The 14,912-nt window shown below is 50.2% G+C and overlaps 1 protein-coding gene across 5 annotated transcripts in view; it reads left to right on the forward strand.

Annotated features, from left to right (window-relative positions):
* Window positions 1–14,912, forward strand: part of ADGRD1 (adhesion G protein-coupled receptor D1) — a 171,753-nt gene that overhangs the window by 41,312 nt on the left and 115,529 nt on the right. For 4 of the 5 annotated variants that reach the window (XM_032244483.1, XM_032244485.1, XM_032244484.1 and 1 more), the window contains 4 exons: window positions 3,452–3,511; window positions 6,428–6,545; window positions 7,725–7,835; window positions 8,557–8,632. In XM_032244483.1, coding sequence (XP_032100374.1) covers window positions 3,452–3,511; window positions 6,428–6,545; window positions 7,725–7,835; window positions 8,557–8,632 — 365 coding nt within the window. The remainder of the gene's footprint in view (window positions 1–3,451; window positions 3,512–6,427; window positions 6,546–7,724; window positions 7,836–8,556; window positions 8,633–14,912) is intronic. The other variant, XM_032244487.1, reaches the window with a different exon arrangement.

Consider the following 14,912-nt stretch of genomic DNA (forward strand, 5'->3'; position numbering starts at 1 on the left):
AGTGCCCTGCCTGTAGTTACGGAATGCAGTCGGGCTTAATACTCACTTTGGGCACTGGTGCCCTCCCGGCTAACTAATCATGGTATACAGTTGACAGTCAATAAACACCCATTCCGGGCACAGGTGCTCCTCTCTGACTAGCTGTGGTACACAGTCGGCAGTCAATAAACACCCACTCTGGGCCTGGGCGCCCTCCCTTCTGACTAGCCGTGGGTACCCTGAAGCATCCTCAGGAATGTGCAGCAGACGCTCAGCCCAGGCTCCCTCTGTGTTTCTTGGTGTCTAGGGAAGGAGGGAGTCCAAGCGAGATTAAATAATTGGACGCATGTTGATTAAACACCTACTTGTGGGTGGGTTGCTTCATTAATTATAAAATGGATGGCTTAATGAACCACAGTTGCATTCTCATGAGTGGGTTCACTGATGAATTTATTCATTAAGTACATTGTGCAGCCTTGGCTCTCTGCCAGATGCTGGGCTTGGTGCTGGGGATGTGTGATGGATATGCCAGGCATTGCCCTGTCCTCGTGGGGCTTGTGACCTAGGCCATGTCCAGTTCTCTGGAAAGCTGCCTGTGGGGTGCTGGTCCTAAAGGTCACTCCTTAGAATCTTCTAGAAGAGTGTGTCCTGCCCTAGGGCAGGCCTGGAGACACTGTGGCCCACTGCTTGCCTGACTGTGATCTCTTCATCACTGGCTAGAATGGTGTGTGTCGCACCTGACGTTGCAGTGGCAGCAATTAGCCATGTCATTGTGGCCACAGCACCCAGCAGGTCCCTGAACTGAGTGTGATAGGGAGTGGCCAGGCTGGCAGGGATCTGGGAAGAGTTGATGGGGCTGGCAGGAGTGAAGTGGGGGCAGAGTGAGGCAAGCAGAACTTGGGGCCAAGGCCAGACAGGCACGCGCCCAGACAAGGCCAGGCAGGGCTGCCTTCTGTAGAGCCCAGGTGTGGGGGGCTGGGGGTGTTGTGTGGGGATGGTGTCTCTGCAGTGAGGTGGGTGGAGGCTGAGGCAGCTCCGTTTCCTCGTGGGCTGTCTGGTTTGGAAGACACATGGCAATGCAGGTCTACATAGGAAACACTTTGTTTTTAAGCTCGGTCACTTTTACTTTCTTTGGTGCTTTTCTTCCTTCTTCCCCTCAGCTAAACTTGAGAGTCAGAGGTTGCAAACTCACATGGCTTGAGGGACTAAAGGAAATGGATACCTTGGGCCAGACAGAGCAAGAGTGGGAAGTAGAGGTAGGGCAGCCTGAATGTACCACCTCATCTGCAGCCAGCAGTAGCCTGCTACTCAACACCACCTGTCCTTAACCTTTAGGGTTATTGCTTCTGATTTTACAAGAAAACCCCCATACCTGGAATTTTAAAATGGGAAATCTCCCAATTTTAAGAAGTGGGCAGTGAACTGAAATCTTAAATGAAATTATGTGCAAACCAAATAAAATACATCAACGAGGCAGGTTCAGCCTGTGTGTCATCCGTGTGGGACCCCGGTATAGACCTGTTTTGGGGTATCTGGCTGGGTATCCTGGAGATGAATCATGCAGATTTACCCAAACCCCACTGATCTCTGACCCAATAAGAAATTTTTGGCATCCATTATACAAATTTCTTTTTTTTTTTTTTTTTCTGAGGTGGAGTCTCGCTCTGTCACCCAGGCTGGAGTGCAGTGGCCGAGCTCTTGGCTCACTGCAACCTTTGCCTCCTGAGTTTAAGTGATTCTCCTGCCTCAGCCTTCCAAGTAACTGGACTACAGGCATGCACCACTACACCCAGCTAATTTTTGTCTTTTCAGTAGAGATGGGGTCTCACTATGTTTCCCAGGCTGGTCTTGAACTCTTGACGTCAAATGATCCACCCTTTCTAAAAGCCTCCCAAGTGCTGGGATTACAGGTGTGAGCCACTACGCCTGGCCCTTTTATACAAGTTTCTGTGGTGTCCTGGCTTCTCACTTGTCCACTAGCAGCTGGACAGGAAAGTGGCAAGGAGTTGTTCCCTGTACTGTACTGTGAGGTGGTGATTAGCTGTGTGTGGCTCATCCAACTAGAGATGTGCTGTGAGTGTAAGAGACACACTGGATTTCCAAAACCTTGTACAAAGAAAAGGGAAATTTCTAATTAGTAATTTCATATGGATTCTGTATTGAAATAATATTTTAGATTTTGAGCTAAGTAAAATCATTAAAATTTTCACCTTTTTTTTTCACTTCTTAATATGTTGCTTGAAAATTTAAAATGATAAGCGTGGCTTATGTTATATTTCTGTGTGGCAGACTGCTCTGGATCAAGAGCCAGCAGACTATGGCTCTTGGGCCAAATCTGCATTGTCCACAGCCACTTTTGCACTGCCATGGCAGAATTGAGTGTTTGTGACACAGGGCATGACCCATGAGGCCTGACCTCATTCCTGTGTGACCCTTTAAGAAGTTTACTGCCCGTGCTCCAGCTCAATGAAGACAGGACGGTGGTTGTTTCCTATTTCGTTAATTCTTAAGGCCTTGCACTCTAAGGTCTCAAAAAATATTGATCTCATAAAGATGAATGAATGAGTGAGGAGTTTTGATGATGTGTTCTCTAAATATTTAGTGTCTCAGAGTGTGAGGAAGAAGGTGCGTATTCTGGAGATGACAGTTTGGTGGAAATGTGGGAGATTTTGGTCAGCCTCTCAGTTTAATTCTGGTGCTGATAGTTGGAGACAAACAGTTAAGAGGCTGTGTGAATAATGCAGATGAGTGAAATGAACAGAGTGTGAGGCAGTGGGGAGTGGTGGGGTCTAGGGAGCTGAGGACACAGCCATGAAGCCTGAGCTGCTCAGCTGTGGTCAATTGTGGTTTTTTGGGAATGTGGGCTAGGGGGTGTCCAAGCTTCTGCTTTTTTCAAAAGAAATAGAAAATCCACGTTTTCATTTAAATCTCCTGATTAGGAAACGGTAGAAATTAATTTCATTGTTTCCTTAGAACAATAGTGAGCCCAACTAAACATGGTTTTAAGGTGAGCTGACCAAGGGCCTGAGTAGCCTCTGCTTTCTGAAGAGGTCATTTTCAGTTAACACGAGTGCTTCAACGTCAGTTTGGTTTCTGACGCTGAGAAAAGCAGATCCAGCAGGCCTTGGTTTTCCCATCCATCCATCCATTCAACAGGCTTTCACCAAGGGCCCGTGGTATTCCCCAGGTGCTGTGCTAGGGCCCCTGCCATCACTGAGCAGTGTTTGTTCTGACTTTCCGAAGCTGGCCACTGACTTTCCAGGGCTGTCACAGGGAGCAAATAAGATAACATCTATAAAAGGGCTTTGTAAAATACAATGTGGCACATGCCTCAGCTGTTTTTGTTTATTGCGGTGCATTAAACTGAACTGATGGTTGATAGAGACCATTGGGAGATGCGGGGAAAACTCAAGGTCTTCAAGTTTGTCACCTAAGGATAGGTTCTGAACAGTGTCATTTTGTCCACCTTTAGGCCTTCTTAAAAGCCATGGGAGAGGTCCTTCTACTGCCTGGTTGGACTGCCGTTTCAGAGGTAAGAGTAAAGAAAATGGCTGGGAAAGGTGGCTCATGCCTGTAATCCCAACAATTTGGGAGGCCAAGGCAGGTGGATCACTTGAGTCAGGAGTTCGAGACCAGCCTGGCTGACATGGTGAAACCCCGTCTCTACTAAAAATACAAAAATTAGCTGGATGTGGTGGTGGGGGTGTTGCCTGTAATCCCAGCTACTTGGGAGGCTGAGGCAGGAGAATTGCTTGAATAGGGAGGCAGAGGTTGCAGTGAGCCGAGATTGTGTCACTGCACTCCAGTCTGGGTGACAGAGTGAGACTCTGTCTCAAATACAAAAACAAAAACAAAAAAATTTTGATCTTCAAAATGTATGTGCCTTGGGAACCATTTTGTCTTCCTAGAAGTAGCATAATATGGGGCAGTTTACATCCATAAAAAGAATGATGTGTCTTCCAGTCCTGACATCTGGGATATGAGAGCTCATTTCGAGTAGATGTGCAGCTGATTCAAAATGCCTTGTCCTCTACAGCAAAAGAATTGCACATACGTCTGTAATGTGTTAATGTCCTAAACACGGAAGAAGGAAATGATGGTTTTTTTCCAATGAGAAATGTGTATTTGCTTCATCTTGGTCATTTTATATAATATGTATATTTTTACCATCACATCATTCTTGAATGATAATAAAAAGCTTTTTACATTAAAAGTCACTGGATTTAGTAAGAAAAGAACATGTGACAATACGTACTTCATGATCAAGGTGTAAGCAAAAGCTTCTCTTGTTCTCTGTACTCAACTAGAAAGGAGAATGAAATAATTTTTCCCTTATTTCTAAAACTAACTATTGATTGTACTTATTTAAAAACAAAACAAGTAAATAGTTGTGAAGAAGTTAGAAAATGCAGATAATAAAAAACATAAGATAAAAATCACTTCAAATCATAAAACTGTGAGATTATTAACACTTGTAATTTCCTCATAGTCTGGTTTTCAATTCACTTATATATGTATATATATATTCAACAAACATATTGTATATTTGATTTAATTGTTTTCTTAATTATGTCAGTATCACTTTCTAGTGATATTAAGTATTCACCTGCAACACTATTAGTCAGGCCAGGATGTGCTGCAATAACAAGTAGATCCGCACATCTCAGTGGCTCAACACAGTAGAAATTTACTTCTCCCCCATGCAAAGTCCAGAGTGGGTCAGAGGAGCCTCTTTTCCACCCAGGTACTCAGGGATCCTGGCTCCATCCATCTTCCAGTGCTGGCTTTTCAACATGTGGCTTCCAAGGTTGCCAGGCAGGGGCAGAGAAGGGTGAGGAGGACTCTTAACTGCCTTGACCCGGAAGGGTACTAACCACACCAGAGGCAGTATCCACCAGGATCCTCTGCCCTGGAGCTAAGAATGGAAAGAGGGCTTTTGGAGCAGAAGGAGAGCACCTGGGAAGTCAAGTAAGCTAGAGACAGTTGGGGTGCTGGCACCTCTGAAGCAGCTACCCTTCATGGATACTAAAGTGCTCATTCTCCTAAGCCCCAATAATATTTAAAAATGTTTGCCAGTTTGAGAGGCAGAAGTGGCATTTTATTTTCTCATTATTAATAAGATTGCGTTAGAGTTTACATTTGATAAACTTTTGTTTGAACAATTTCAAGTGGAATGAGATTAGGTGTAACATTGGCAAAGGGAGAAAAAACAGCTCAAGAATGCAAGATGGATACAGTCTTACCTATAAACCAATTACTTTTCAGAAGGTATGACCTTTTTCATGATTTCAAGGGGACTTTGTGTCCAAAGCTGCAGGCTGGGAACACCTGGAGAACAGCCAATGGAAGACCCAGGCAGACATATTTTATGCATGATTTTAAATTAACTGCTTTTGAGTGCAAAATATTGCAAATCTGTCACAAAATAAGAATAACCAGGAAACTGTCGAGACTTAGGTGGGGTCCAATACGCAGTAAAGAGAACAGATGAACCGGTCTCTACCCCACAGAACTGCATGCCAGAAGCACAGACTTCCCTGTGCTTAACTGGGCCTGGCTGATTGAAATCAGGCCATAGGCCTAAAAGAACATTTCTAAAATTGGCCTCAGCATTCTATTTGCAGCTCATTAGGCTCTCCTGGAGTGTGCATTTGTGGGAGAATGCTGAGGACTTAGCAGTAGACAGGTACTTCCCCAGAAAGGTGGAAAGAAGAGAAGCAGTGAAGGCAGAGCTCAGCTGAGTAGCTCAGCAGGGCTTAGGAGGTGTCTCCCCTGGTGACATGTGTCTGAGGATGAGGGCAGTCAGCCTGAGAGCGGATGTGTGCCCTGAGCTCTGAGCATTGGGCCCTGAGCTGTCTGCAGGTTCAGGGGCCAAGAGGGCCCCTGCTTTCCTGGAGGCAGTATCCACCAGGATCCTCTGCCCTGGAGCTAAGAATGGAAAGAGGGCTCTTGCAGCAGAAGGAGAGCACCTGGGAAGTTAAGGAAGCCAGAGACAGTTGGGGTGCTGGCACCTCGGAAGCAGCTACCCTTCATGGAGAAGGGGCAGAGCTGCTGGTGTCCGCATCCTGGAGTGGACCTCAGGGCGATCAGCTCCTCCTTGTGAAGCGCAGAGAGGCTGGGGAGGGTCTGGAATGTGCCTAAGGCTGCTCTGTGAGTTCAGGGAGGACGCAGGACCAGGGGTCGGGTCCCCTCCGTCCCCGTGTCTAAATGTAGAAACACAGAAGCCAACGGTGGTTGGGATGATGGGTCCACCCGGCTGTGTCCATGCTCTGTGAGCTCAGTCGGGTGTGTGGCCTCTGTGTGGCCCCTCCTGATCCATGGAAAATAGCAGTCATGTGACTTCTTCCTCCCTCTTGGCTGATATGGGGAAGCTGGATTTTGTGTGCTTGGTGTGCCTGCTTGCTGAGTGGGTGGATTTTCATGGCTCCTGGCGCTTGTGTTGCTGCAGGACCGCGCCGTGGTGCTGAGTCTCGTCTACACCATTGACACCGTCATGGGCCACATATCCTCCAACCTGCACACCAGCACACCCCAGGTCACCGTGGAGGGCTCCTCCGCCATGGCAGGTAGCTGTCGCTTGTAAGAGTGTGCTGCATGGGGCTGGGCGCAGTGGCTCAAGCCTGTAATCCCAGCACTTTGGGAGGCCGAGGCGGGTGGATCACGAGGTCAAGAGATCGAGACCATCCTGGCCAACAAGGTGAAACCCCGTCTCTACTAAAAATACAAAAAATTAGCTGGGCGTGGTGGTGTGTACCTGTAATCCCAGCTACTCAGGAGGCAGAGGCAGGAGAATTGCCTGAACCCAGGAGGCGGAGGTTGCGGTGAGCCGAGATCGCGCCATTGCACTCCAGCCTGGGTAACAAGAGCGAAACTCCGTCTCAAAAAAAAAAAAAAAAAAAAAAAAAAAAAAGAGTGTGCTGCATGGCAGGGGCAGGGGCTGGAGGCGGCGTTTTGCTGCCTGCCTCCTCACACCCTTAGTGGAGAGCCACACTCCGTCTCCCTGACTGCGCTGCCCTGTGCAAACCACATTTGGAAGGAAAACCTATGGTCATATCAGTGTGGGCGTGTTCAGCCATGATGTGCACACAAGGCCAGTGAGCTTTTCCCAGTGACTTGGGAGACCTGGCTCGGGGCGGTGGTCTCGGTTCAGAGCAGGAGGCAGAAGCAGCAGTGCCTGTGAGAGTCTGTGGAATAAAAGGGGCAGCCTCGGGTTTCTGGAGTCAGCTTGCTCTCACCTGTGCTCCAGGATAGTTGTCACACAGTTGTCTAATTGTAGAGGCAGAGGTGATGTCCTTTTGGTTTTAAAAGCCTTTACCTGGAGCTCATTATAATGCTGATACTGCGCTGCAAGAGCCAAGCTGGGGAAAATGGGCTGAAGCGAGCCACACGGGTTAGTTGGGAGAGGAGCCAGTGTCACTGCATCGCTGAGCAAGGCCCATCCTTGCATCATCCCTGAGAGCTGGGGCGCTGTGCTGGGTAGGGCTGCCCCAGGTGAGGAGCCCCGTGGTGCGCGGGCCGGAATGCTGAGCCTCGCCGTGGCAATCACTGCCTGAGCTCTTCTTTTCTTTTTCCGTTTTTTTTTTTTTTTTTTGAGGCCTTGCTGTCTAAAGGTAATTATACTTCCCTTGGGGAGCTTGATCTGTTAAAATACAAAAGCAGATGGGATGGGGTTTTGCAGTCTGACTTCCTGCAGCCTGTGAGCTCTCTGACGGGACTTCCGCTCTCTCTGTCTCCTTCCACCGCAGAGTTTTCCGTGGCCAAAGTCCTACCCAAGACCATGAATTCCTCCCACTACCGCTTCCCAGCCTGCGGGCAGAACTTCATCCAGATTCCCCACGAGGCCTTCCACAGCCACGGTGAGTGTGGCTGCGCCAGACTCCCTGCCAGAGTGGCTCCCACAGTCTTTCTGAAGAGTCCCCGGCTTTGGTGGGTGTGCACTGCACCAGTCAGCTCCCGTGCTCCCCCAGGCCTCTTGTCCCGTCCTGCAGGAGAGGCTCTGGGCAGCGTTCTCAGGCGTGTCCTCCGGCCACGCTCATGGATGCCCTTGAGAGGTTCCTTAGTGATGCTAATGCTGTGCCCACTCCAGGCTACGGAACTGGAATTTGGGGTGAGGTCTGGGAGCATTTACAACTGCTCGCCTGGTGAATCTGGCTTGCTGGGGAGTCATCCTACCTACATCCTCTCAAATCGGCACACGCCTGGTCAGCCAAAGTTAAAAAGATGGGGCCACCTCCCCTCCCTGCTCATGTGGCTGTGGGCCAGGTGAGGGGTTCGCCTATTCAGGAACCTGGGGTTCCATTCTTGTGTAGGCCCAAGTCGAGTCACATAATAAAAAATGCGGCTCAGGGGACCCCCTGCCTCTGACCAGGGAACCACTGTCATGCTGCTGAGTTGCTGCAGAGTTGCTGCGGTCTTGGTCCTTGCAAATTCTGCCCGAGTGTCGTTCTCACTTCCTTCTCCCTGGAGGGTTCTTGTGTGTGAGGGGTGGCACCACGCAGGTCGGGGTGAGGGGCTTTGTGTTTCTCCTGCCCGTGGCCTGGAGCACTGACAGCACCAGCCGCTCTGCTCTCTCCGCAGCCTGGACCACTGTCGTGGGTCTTCTGTACCACAGCATGCACTACTACCTGAACAACATCCAGCCTGCCCACACCAAGTGAGTCTCGGGGGTGCCCAGCTCAGGGGTGTGGGTGTGCGTAGGTCTGCTGGGTAGCTGGCCACAGGGATGCCCGCCCTACACATGGTCACATCCATGCACAACACTGTGTCCAAGAACCCTGGACATGAGCGCCGGGCACTTCACCACTCAGGCAAGGAAATGTGCAGCGTTTTGAAGAGCACTGAGGAACTGCAGGCCCAGGGCCAGGCTGGCAGAGTGGAGATCAGGAGCACAGCTAGGAGACCCTGCCAACCCATCTGGACCAAACTGTGTGATCTTGGCAAGAGACTTAACTTCTCTGAGCCTCAGTTTCCGCTGCTGTGGAATGAAAGACAACAGACCTTCCTGCGTCAGTCATGGGCAGACACATAGATGGGCAAAGCCATCTCACACCAGCTTAAGTGGAAGGCCAGGAAACCGAGGGCTAAGGGGACTGAGAAGGGAGGAGCGGGTGGGCTTTGGGCATGGCTGGACCCAGGAACCCCAAGGATGCTGTCTAGACCTGTTCTCTCTGTCCCCTGCCTCTGCTGTCCTCCAGAGAGGCCCCTGCCTAGGACCAGAGCTGGCTCCTGCAGCATCGGTTCATGGGTTTGGGTCCTGAGGACCCAGAAGAAGAGCAAGGGCAGGGGGACTGCGAGGGGGACGGGGAGGGTGGGGAGGGCGAGGGAAATGAGGAGTTGGGGTGGGCCTCTTTCCCCAGGAATGTAGTCGTAATTTTGTGATCTGGAAGAAATGCCATCTTCTGGGTCAGATTTCTCTGGGAAAGCCTGCATGCTTACCAAGTTCCTCATAATGAAGGAAAGTGGGGGACCCGCTACTCTTTATGTGTGATTTCCAAAATTCTTCAGAAAAACGGTCCAAGGAAAGTGCAGTCTATTTTCCTCATAAAGATGCCATCTCAGTTATTTGGAGAAATCTTTCCAAGATAGTGAATGAAAAGTTGACCCTTCCTTGGTCCCTCCTGCTGAACTTTCCACCATGAAACTGGCCTTTTGGTGAAATGTGGGAGACGTGCATTTGCGAGGTGTCGCTGTGTGACAGAACCTGCATGAGAGAGTGGCATCTGTGCCATTGCCCACACTTACAAAAGGCGAGAGGACTGCTTCCAGACGCAGGGTGCACACATTTCAGGGACAGTTCACTGTGACTGCCAGAATCTGACTCCAGCCAGGTGTCAGCCAACTCTTTCATGCAGGGCCAGCTTGTAAATTGCCTTGGCTTTCCATAACTCTGCCCTCACAGGGTGAAGGCAGTCAGAGACAGTATGTGAGGGAATTGGGGAGTGGCTGTCTTCCAATACAGCTTTATTTACAAAATCAGGCAGCCAGCCCACGAGCTGCAGTTTGCAGATCTTTGCCAGATCCTCCATTAGATCAGTGCTGGCAGGCATGGGCAGAGGAGAGGCTGGCGGGCCTGCTCTGAGGAGCCCACAGCCTTGCAGATGGAAGACAGTCTGTCCCGTCTGTCCCCAGGGCCTCAGCCTTCACCCTCTCTCTGAGGTCCTCACAGGCCCAGATGTCTGCAGAGAGGACACTAGAGCCCCAGGATTCAGGCCACTGTGTCCCAGAACAATGTAGCTAACTCTGACTTTCCCCTGCAAACTGAGGGCCCAGAAATGATAAAGGCAGGTCATCCCTGGTTGGTCAGTGTTGACACCAGCCCCACAACAAGTTTCATCAGCAGCACATTAATGTGCTGAAGTCAAAACAGAATTGCTTTGCAGTGATGGAACATGTTTTCATTTACAGTGAAGTTGGGTCTTCAGCCCAGGTGAAGGTCTCAAGTCAGCACTTAGTGCAAAGATGCCTTGTTGTCAAAATCAGCCTAGAAAAAGTCATCCAAACAGCTCACCCAGTAAGGTCTCTGGACTTGTTTGTTACATTCTATCCTGTGGCAGAAGAGGTGGACAGAAGTGGAGGGGACAAAGTATTTGGTTAATAGAATAGATTTAGGTCCAGACTCCTGCTTCCTCCTCCAGCAGGCGTGCTCCTTAGCTGTGTGACCTTGGGCAAATGACTTGAGCCTGAGGCCTGTGTTCTCCTCTCAAAACAGGAATAATAATAGCACTGATCTCTGAGGGTTGCCAGGATGGTTGCCAGGAGGACTGAATGAGCTAATTGTGTAAGCAGTGCTTGGTATTCTTAACCAAGACACAGAAGTGCCTGCTTTTGTGATTTTGCGAGCTGATCGGGCATTTGCACCATTTTGCCTCTGAGGCAATAATCAAATCCCAGAACGATGGGAAGCAGGTTAGTACAGTGGTCGTCCTGGCAGCACGGGTGTGTGCCAGGCTTCTGCCTGCCTGCAGTGGGCTTCCCTCCGTCTTTGTCTTCGTATTGTGCACTGTCATCCTCACATGTCCACTGTGTGTCACGAGGATAAAAGGGTGCTTTGGTGCCGTGATGTCCTTTAATTCCTTCTCCAGGGACGGCGGTGAGTAAGTGAGTCTCAGTGCATGAAGGGTGGGGTCTGGGCCAGGAGTAACTTTTGTTGCCATGACCAGGCCCAGGCAGACCATTCCAGGGCCCCTGTGATGACTGCAGGGGCGACATCTGACCACCCATGGCCCGGTGGAGGCTTAGCTGGTTCTTGCCAGGCTGCCTGTACCTCAAGGGTCCTTTGAGTCTTGCTCGCTGCCTGGCCCTGTAATGATGGAGACTGTTCAGCTTCTACCAGTGCTTGGTCTAGGCCTGGCCAGCACCTGGACTGCGGTTCCTCAAGGTGGACAGGACCGAGACTCGCCTGCTCCCATTCCTTCTGTGAAGGTGGAAGCCATGGCCCGTAGAGGGAAGGACCTCTCCCCAGGCTATGAGGGACTCACATGTGATGAATGGGAAGGTGGACCTGGCTCAGTGTCTGTCCATAGTCACCATGGAGTAGCACAGAGCATCGATGGAATGGGTAGGTCACAGTTCCACAGCCCTCAGTGCAGTGAAGAACCAGGCAGAAGCCATCTGTGCATGCACAGGCCAGCAGGAGAAGTTCTAGCTGTCATCAGGTAGGAGGGTGCCTGGTAATGGGGATATCTGCTGAACTCCTGCAGCCAGGTGGCCACACTCACATTATCGATGTGGGACACACTGTGGGCCATGTTTCTTGCTGTCACGTCATGGGGAGACAGCCATGCCTCCTATGGCATCCTCCTGTCAGACGCATGGCCAGATGCCCCTCACCAGGAAGCAGTTCAACACACCTGAGCCAAGGGATGTTGGTGCGGCTGTGGTTTGGGTTCAAGGGAAAATAGGTTGGGCAGTTCCAGACTGGGAAGACTGAAGAAGTTCACTGCTGGAGCGAATGCACGTTCCTGGGTTGAGAGACGTGGAACTCTGAAGGGCATGAGGGACGGTGGGCAGGGGCATGTGCAGTTGACTCTGGGCTGTGCATTAGGGCATCTTGTAGGGTCCATGTTAAATTTCTGAGTGTGATCATTTGATGGTTACGTAGGAGGAGGTCTCCATTTTTAGGAGACACATGTAGAGATGGAGTGTGCTGTGATGCCACCAAGGCACCACTAGTGCTTCAGCAAAAAGGAAATGTACGTGTGTGCGTGTATATGTGTGTGTGTACTCAGGGGCATGTTCATTGTGTGTGCTTGTGTGGTGTATATGTGTTATGTGTATACATGTGTTGTGTGTACACGTGTGCACACAGGTGCATGTGCATGTGTGTGTGCACAGGTACATGTGCATTGTGCATGTGTGTGCTTGTGTGGTGTATGTGTGTTATGTGTGCACATGTGTTTTGTGTACATGTGTATGCACACAGGTGCATATGTATGTGTGCGTGCACAGGTACATGTGCATTGTGCATATGTGTGCTTGTGTGGTGTATATGTGTTATGCGTACACACGTGTTGTGTGCACATGTGTGTGCTGTGTGTGCAAATGCACACATGTGCATGTGTGTGATGTATGTATGTATGTGTGTGTTTGTGCATGCATGTGTGCATTTGTGTGATGTCTGTGTGTACATGTGTATGTGTGTAGGCCTGCATGTATGTGCATGACACGTGTGTGTGTGTCAAGTGTGAGTGTGACCATGCCGGATAAAGTGAACATGGCAAATGGTAAGAGCTGAAAGTGTAGGTGAAGCACATTCGTTGTAGTGTTTTCTGGCAAATTTCCTGCGGGTTTGACTATTCACAGTACAAAGATGAGGGGTTCCTGGCGTAGGCAGGACTAATGGCTGTTGCAGTCCTTTTCTGAAAGGCCCTGGCTGCAAGACTGCTTGATACAGAGAACATCATCATCCAGGCAGCATCGGCGCTGAGGAGTCCACCTGTCGTCCTCAATGTTCTCTCCTTCTGCTGTTTGCATTAGTCAAGGGCTCAGGTCTCCTTCAAGAATTCACTGTCATCCAAGATCACACTCACAGATGCCACTATGTGCCACCTTGTTCACAATATTGGAGTTTCCTTCACACTGTCTTCCTAGGGTGGCGTTGAATTCTCCCGCTCAGGGTGGGTGAGAAGCAGCGTTTGACGGATGGGTGGGGGACTCCATGAGCACACAGCTATGTGTCATCAGGAGCCAGTTATCAAGTAGTTCCTTTACCAGGGAGTGTTTTCATTTGTGATATTTATTCACTCCCTGATGTGATGTGGTAACTGTGGGGACTTGAAAATTCTCCAGATAATCTAATCACAGCCCCTTTTCTTATTCCACTTGTTCTGACGTCTTTGGATTGAGTTCCTGAGCCAGTCTCCTGCACATGCTGGGAAGTCTCCATGTCTCCGTAGATTTCAGCATTCCTCTTCAGCCTCACATGACGTTAAGTCCTCTCCGTGTAACTGAAGGCAGAGCGGAGTAGCAGTGTGGCTTTTGCTCAGATGTGCTGCACAGTATGAGGCCGCAGAGCCTGACCATCAGTGCGGCTCCATGGGGCTGGGTTGTAACTTGGGGCACGTTGAAAGAAGGAGGATTTTGTAAAGGTGCGCTCAGGAGTGGAGGGCTGTGGGGGACAGCACAGTCACTGGGCTAGGAACAAGAATAGGGGTGTGCTGCTTCCCCCAGGGCCAGCCAGACAGGGGGGAGCACCATGCCCAGGCAAAGACGGAGGGGCCCCTGGGCAGCAGCTGTGGCCTGGTGGACTGAGGGAAGCGAGAGTCCTGGCCTCACTGTCTGCTCTGACACCCTTTGACCTCCCTGGGGCTTCCTGTTCACTTAGCACACAAAGGCAGGGAGCCCGGATCCTGGCTGATGTGGCATAGGACAGGGTAGGTGGAGACAAGGTATGAGGGGCAGAGGAAAAGCCAGTACCTTAACCAGAGGAAAAATGCTCGTAAATGGAGCGTCTAGCTCCATTCTCATCTTGACCTGGCTGATGTCTGACATCACACTGGTTACCAAACTGGGCCTGGCGGAGGCCATGTGTTCCTGGAATCCAGGAAACCACTCCGGATTTGCATACATATCATTTGTGTTCATTGAAGGTTCTCACTTAATGTTTTTCGTACGCTTTTCCTAAGAAGTTGATCTAAGTCATCACTGCCTGCCTGTGAGTAGATTCATCCATTCACTCACTCACTTACTCACTCACATGTGTGCTGAGCACCCACAGTGTCAGGCGTGGTTCCAGGAGCTCGGAGAGCAGTAAACCAAATGGGAAAGCATCTGGACCCGAGGGAGCTTCTGTTCTGGGAGGGAGATGGCGGCCACTGGTTGCGTGGTCGGGAAACATCCATGTAGGGAAAGCTGAGGGCAAACCACGTTGCATGTTTAGGGCCCAAAGCCCATGGTTGTGACTCTGTTGCTGGCTAATGGCATAGCCCTAAGTGTTGCTAGAAACATGGTTTTTCCAGCGTGTTTTGTGGAATTGCATAGGTGTTGAGTTCACAGAGCTCTACGGAAAAGGCCATGAGCATTGGGGCACTGGGTACAGAGAGTGAGAATCAGGCTCCTGGCTGAAGCAAGTGCCCCACACGTTTTAGGGCCCTGGGGTCACACGCTGGGCAGGGCCGAGGCCGAGGCTCTGCTGGTGAGCCAGGCTTGTGCTGCGGGGCTCTGCCTTGGTCCCAGCACCCTCGAGCCCACCCTTACTTTCTGCCCTATGCATGCTTCATGGTGAATGTTCTCAGAAGGTGAATGGTATTATTCTGGGGAAACGTCTGAGCTGTTACAAGGGTCTGTGGTTCTGTAGAGCAGAATGTTTATGTATGTTCTGTACGTAAACATAGCCTGTATTTCTGTGGGACTAAAACTTTCTGGGCAAGCTTATTAGAAAAAAAGTCTAAAAAATCTCTTCAGAGTGGCTATAACGTAACAAATGGGAGAAGCAT

The sequence above is a fragment of the Sapajus apella genome, unplaced genomic scaffold (assembly GCF_009761245.1).
Source record: "Sapajus apella isolate SASKATOON/1434 unplaced genomic scaffold, GSC_monkey_1.0 scaffold2, whole genome shotgun sequence".
In the NCBI taxonomy this organism is placed as follows: domain Eukaryota; kingdom Metazoa; phylum Chordata; class Mammalia; order Primates; family Cebidae; genus Sapajus; species Sapajus apella.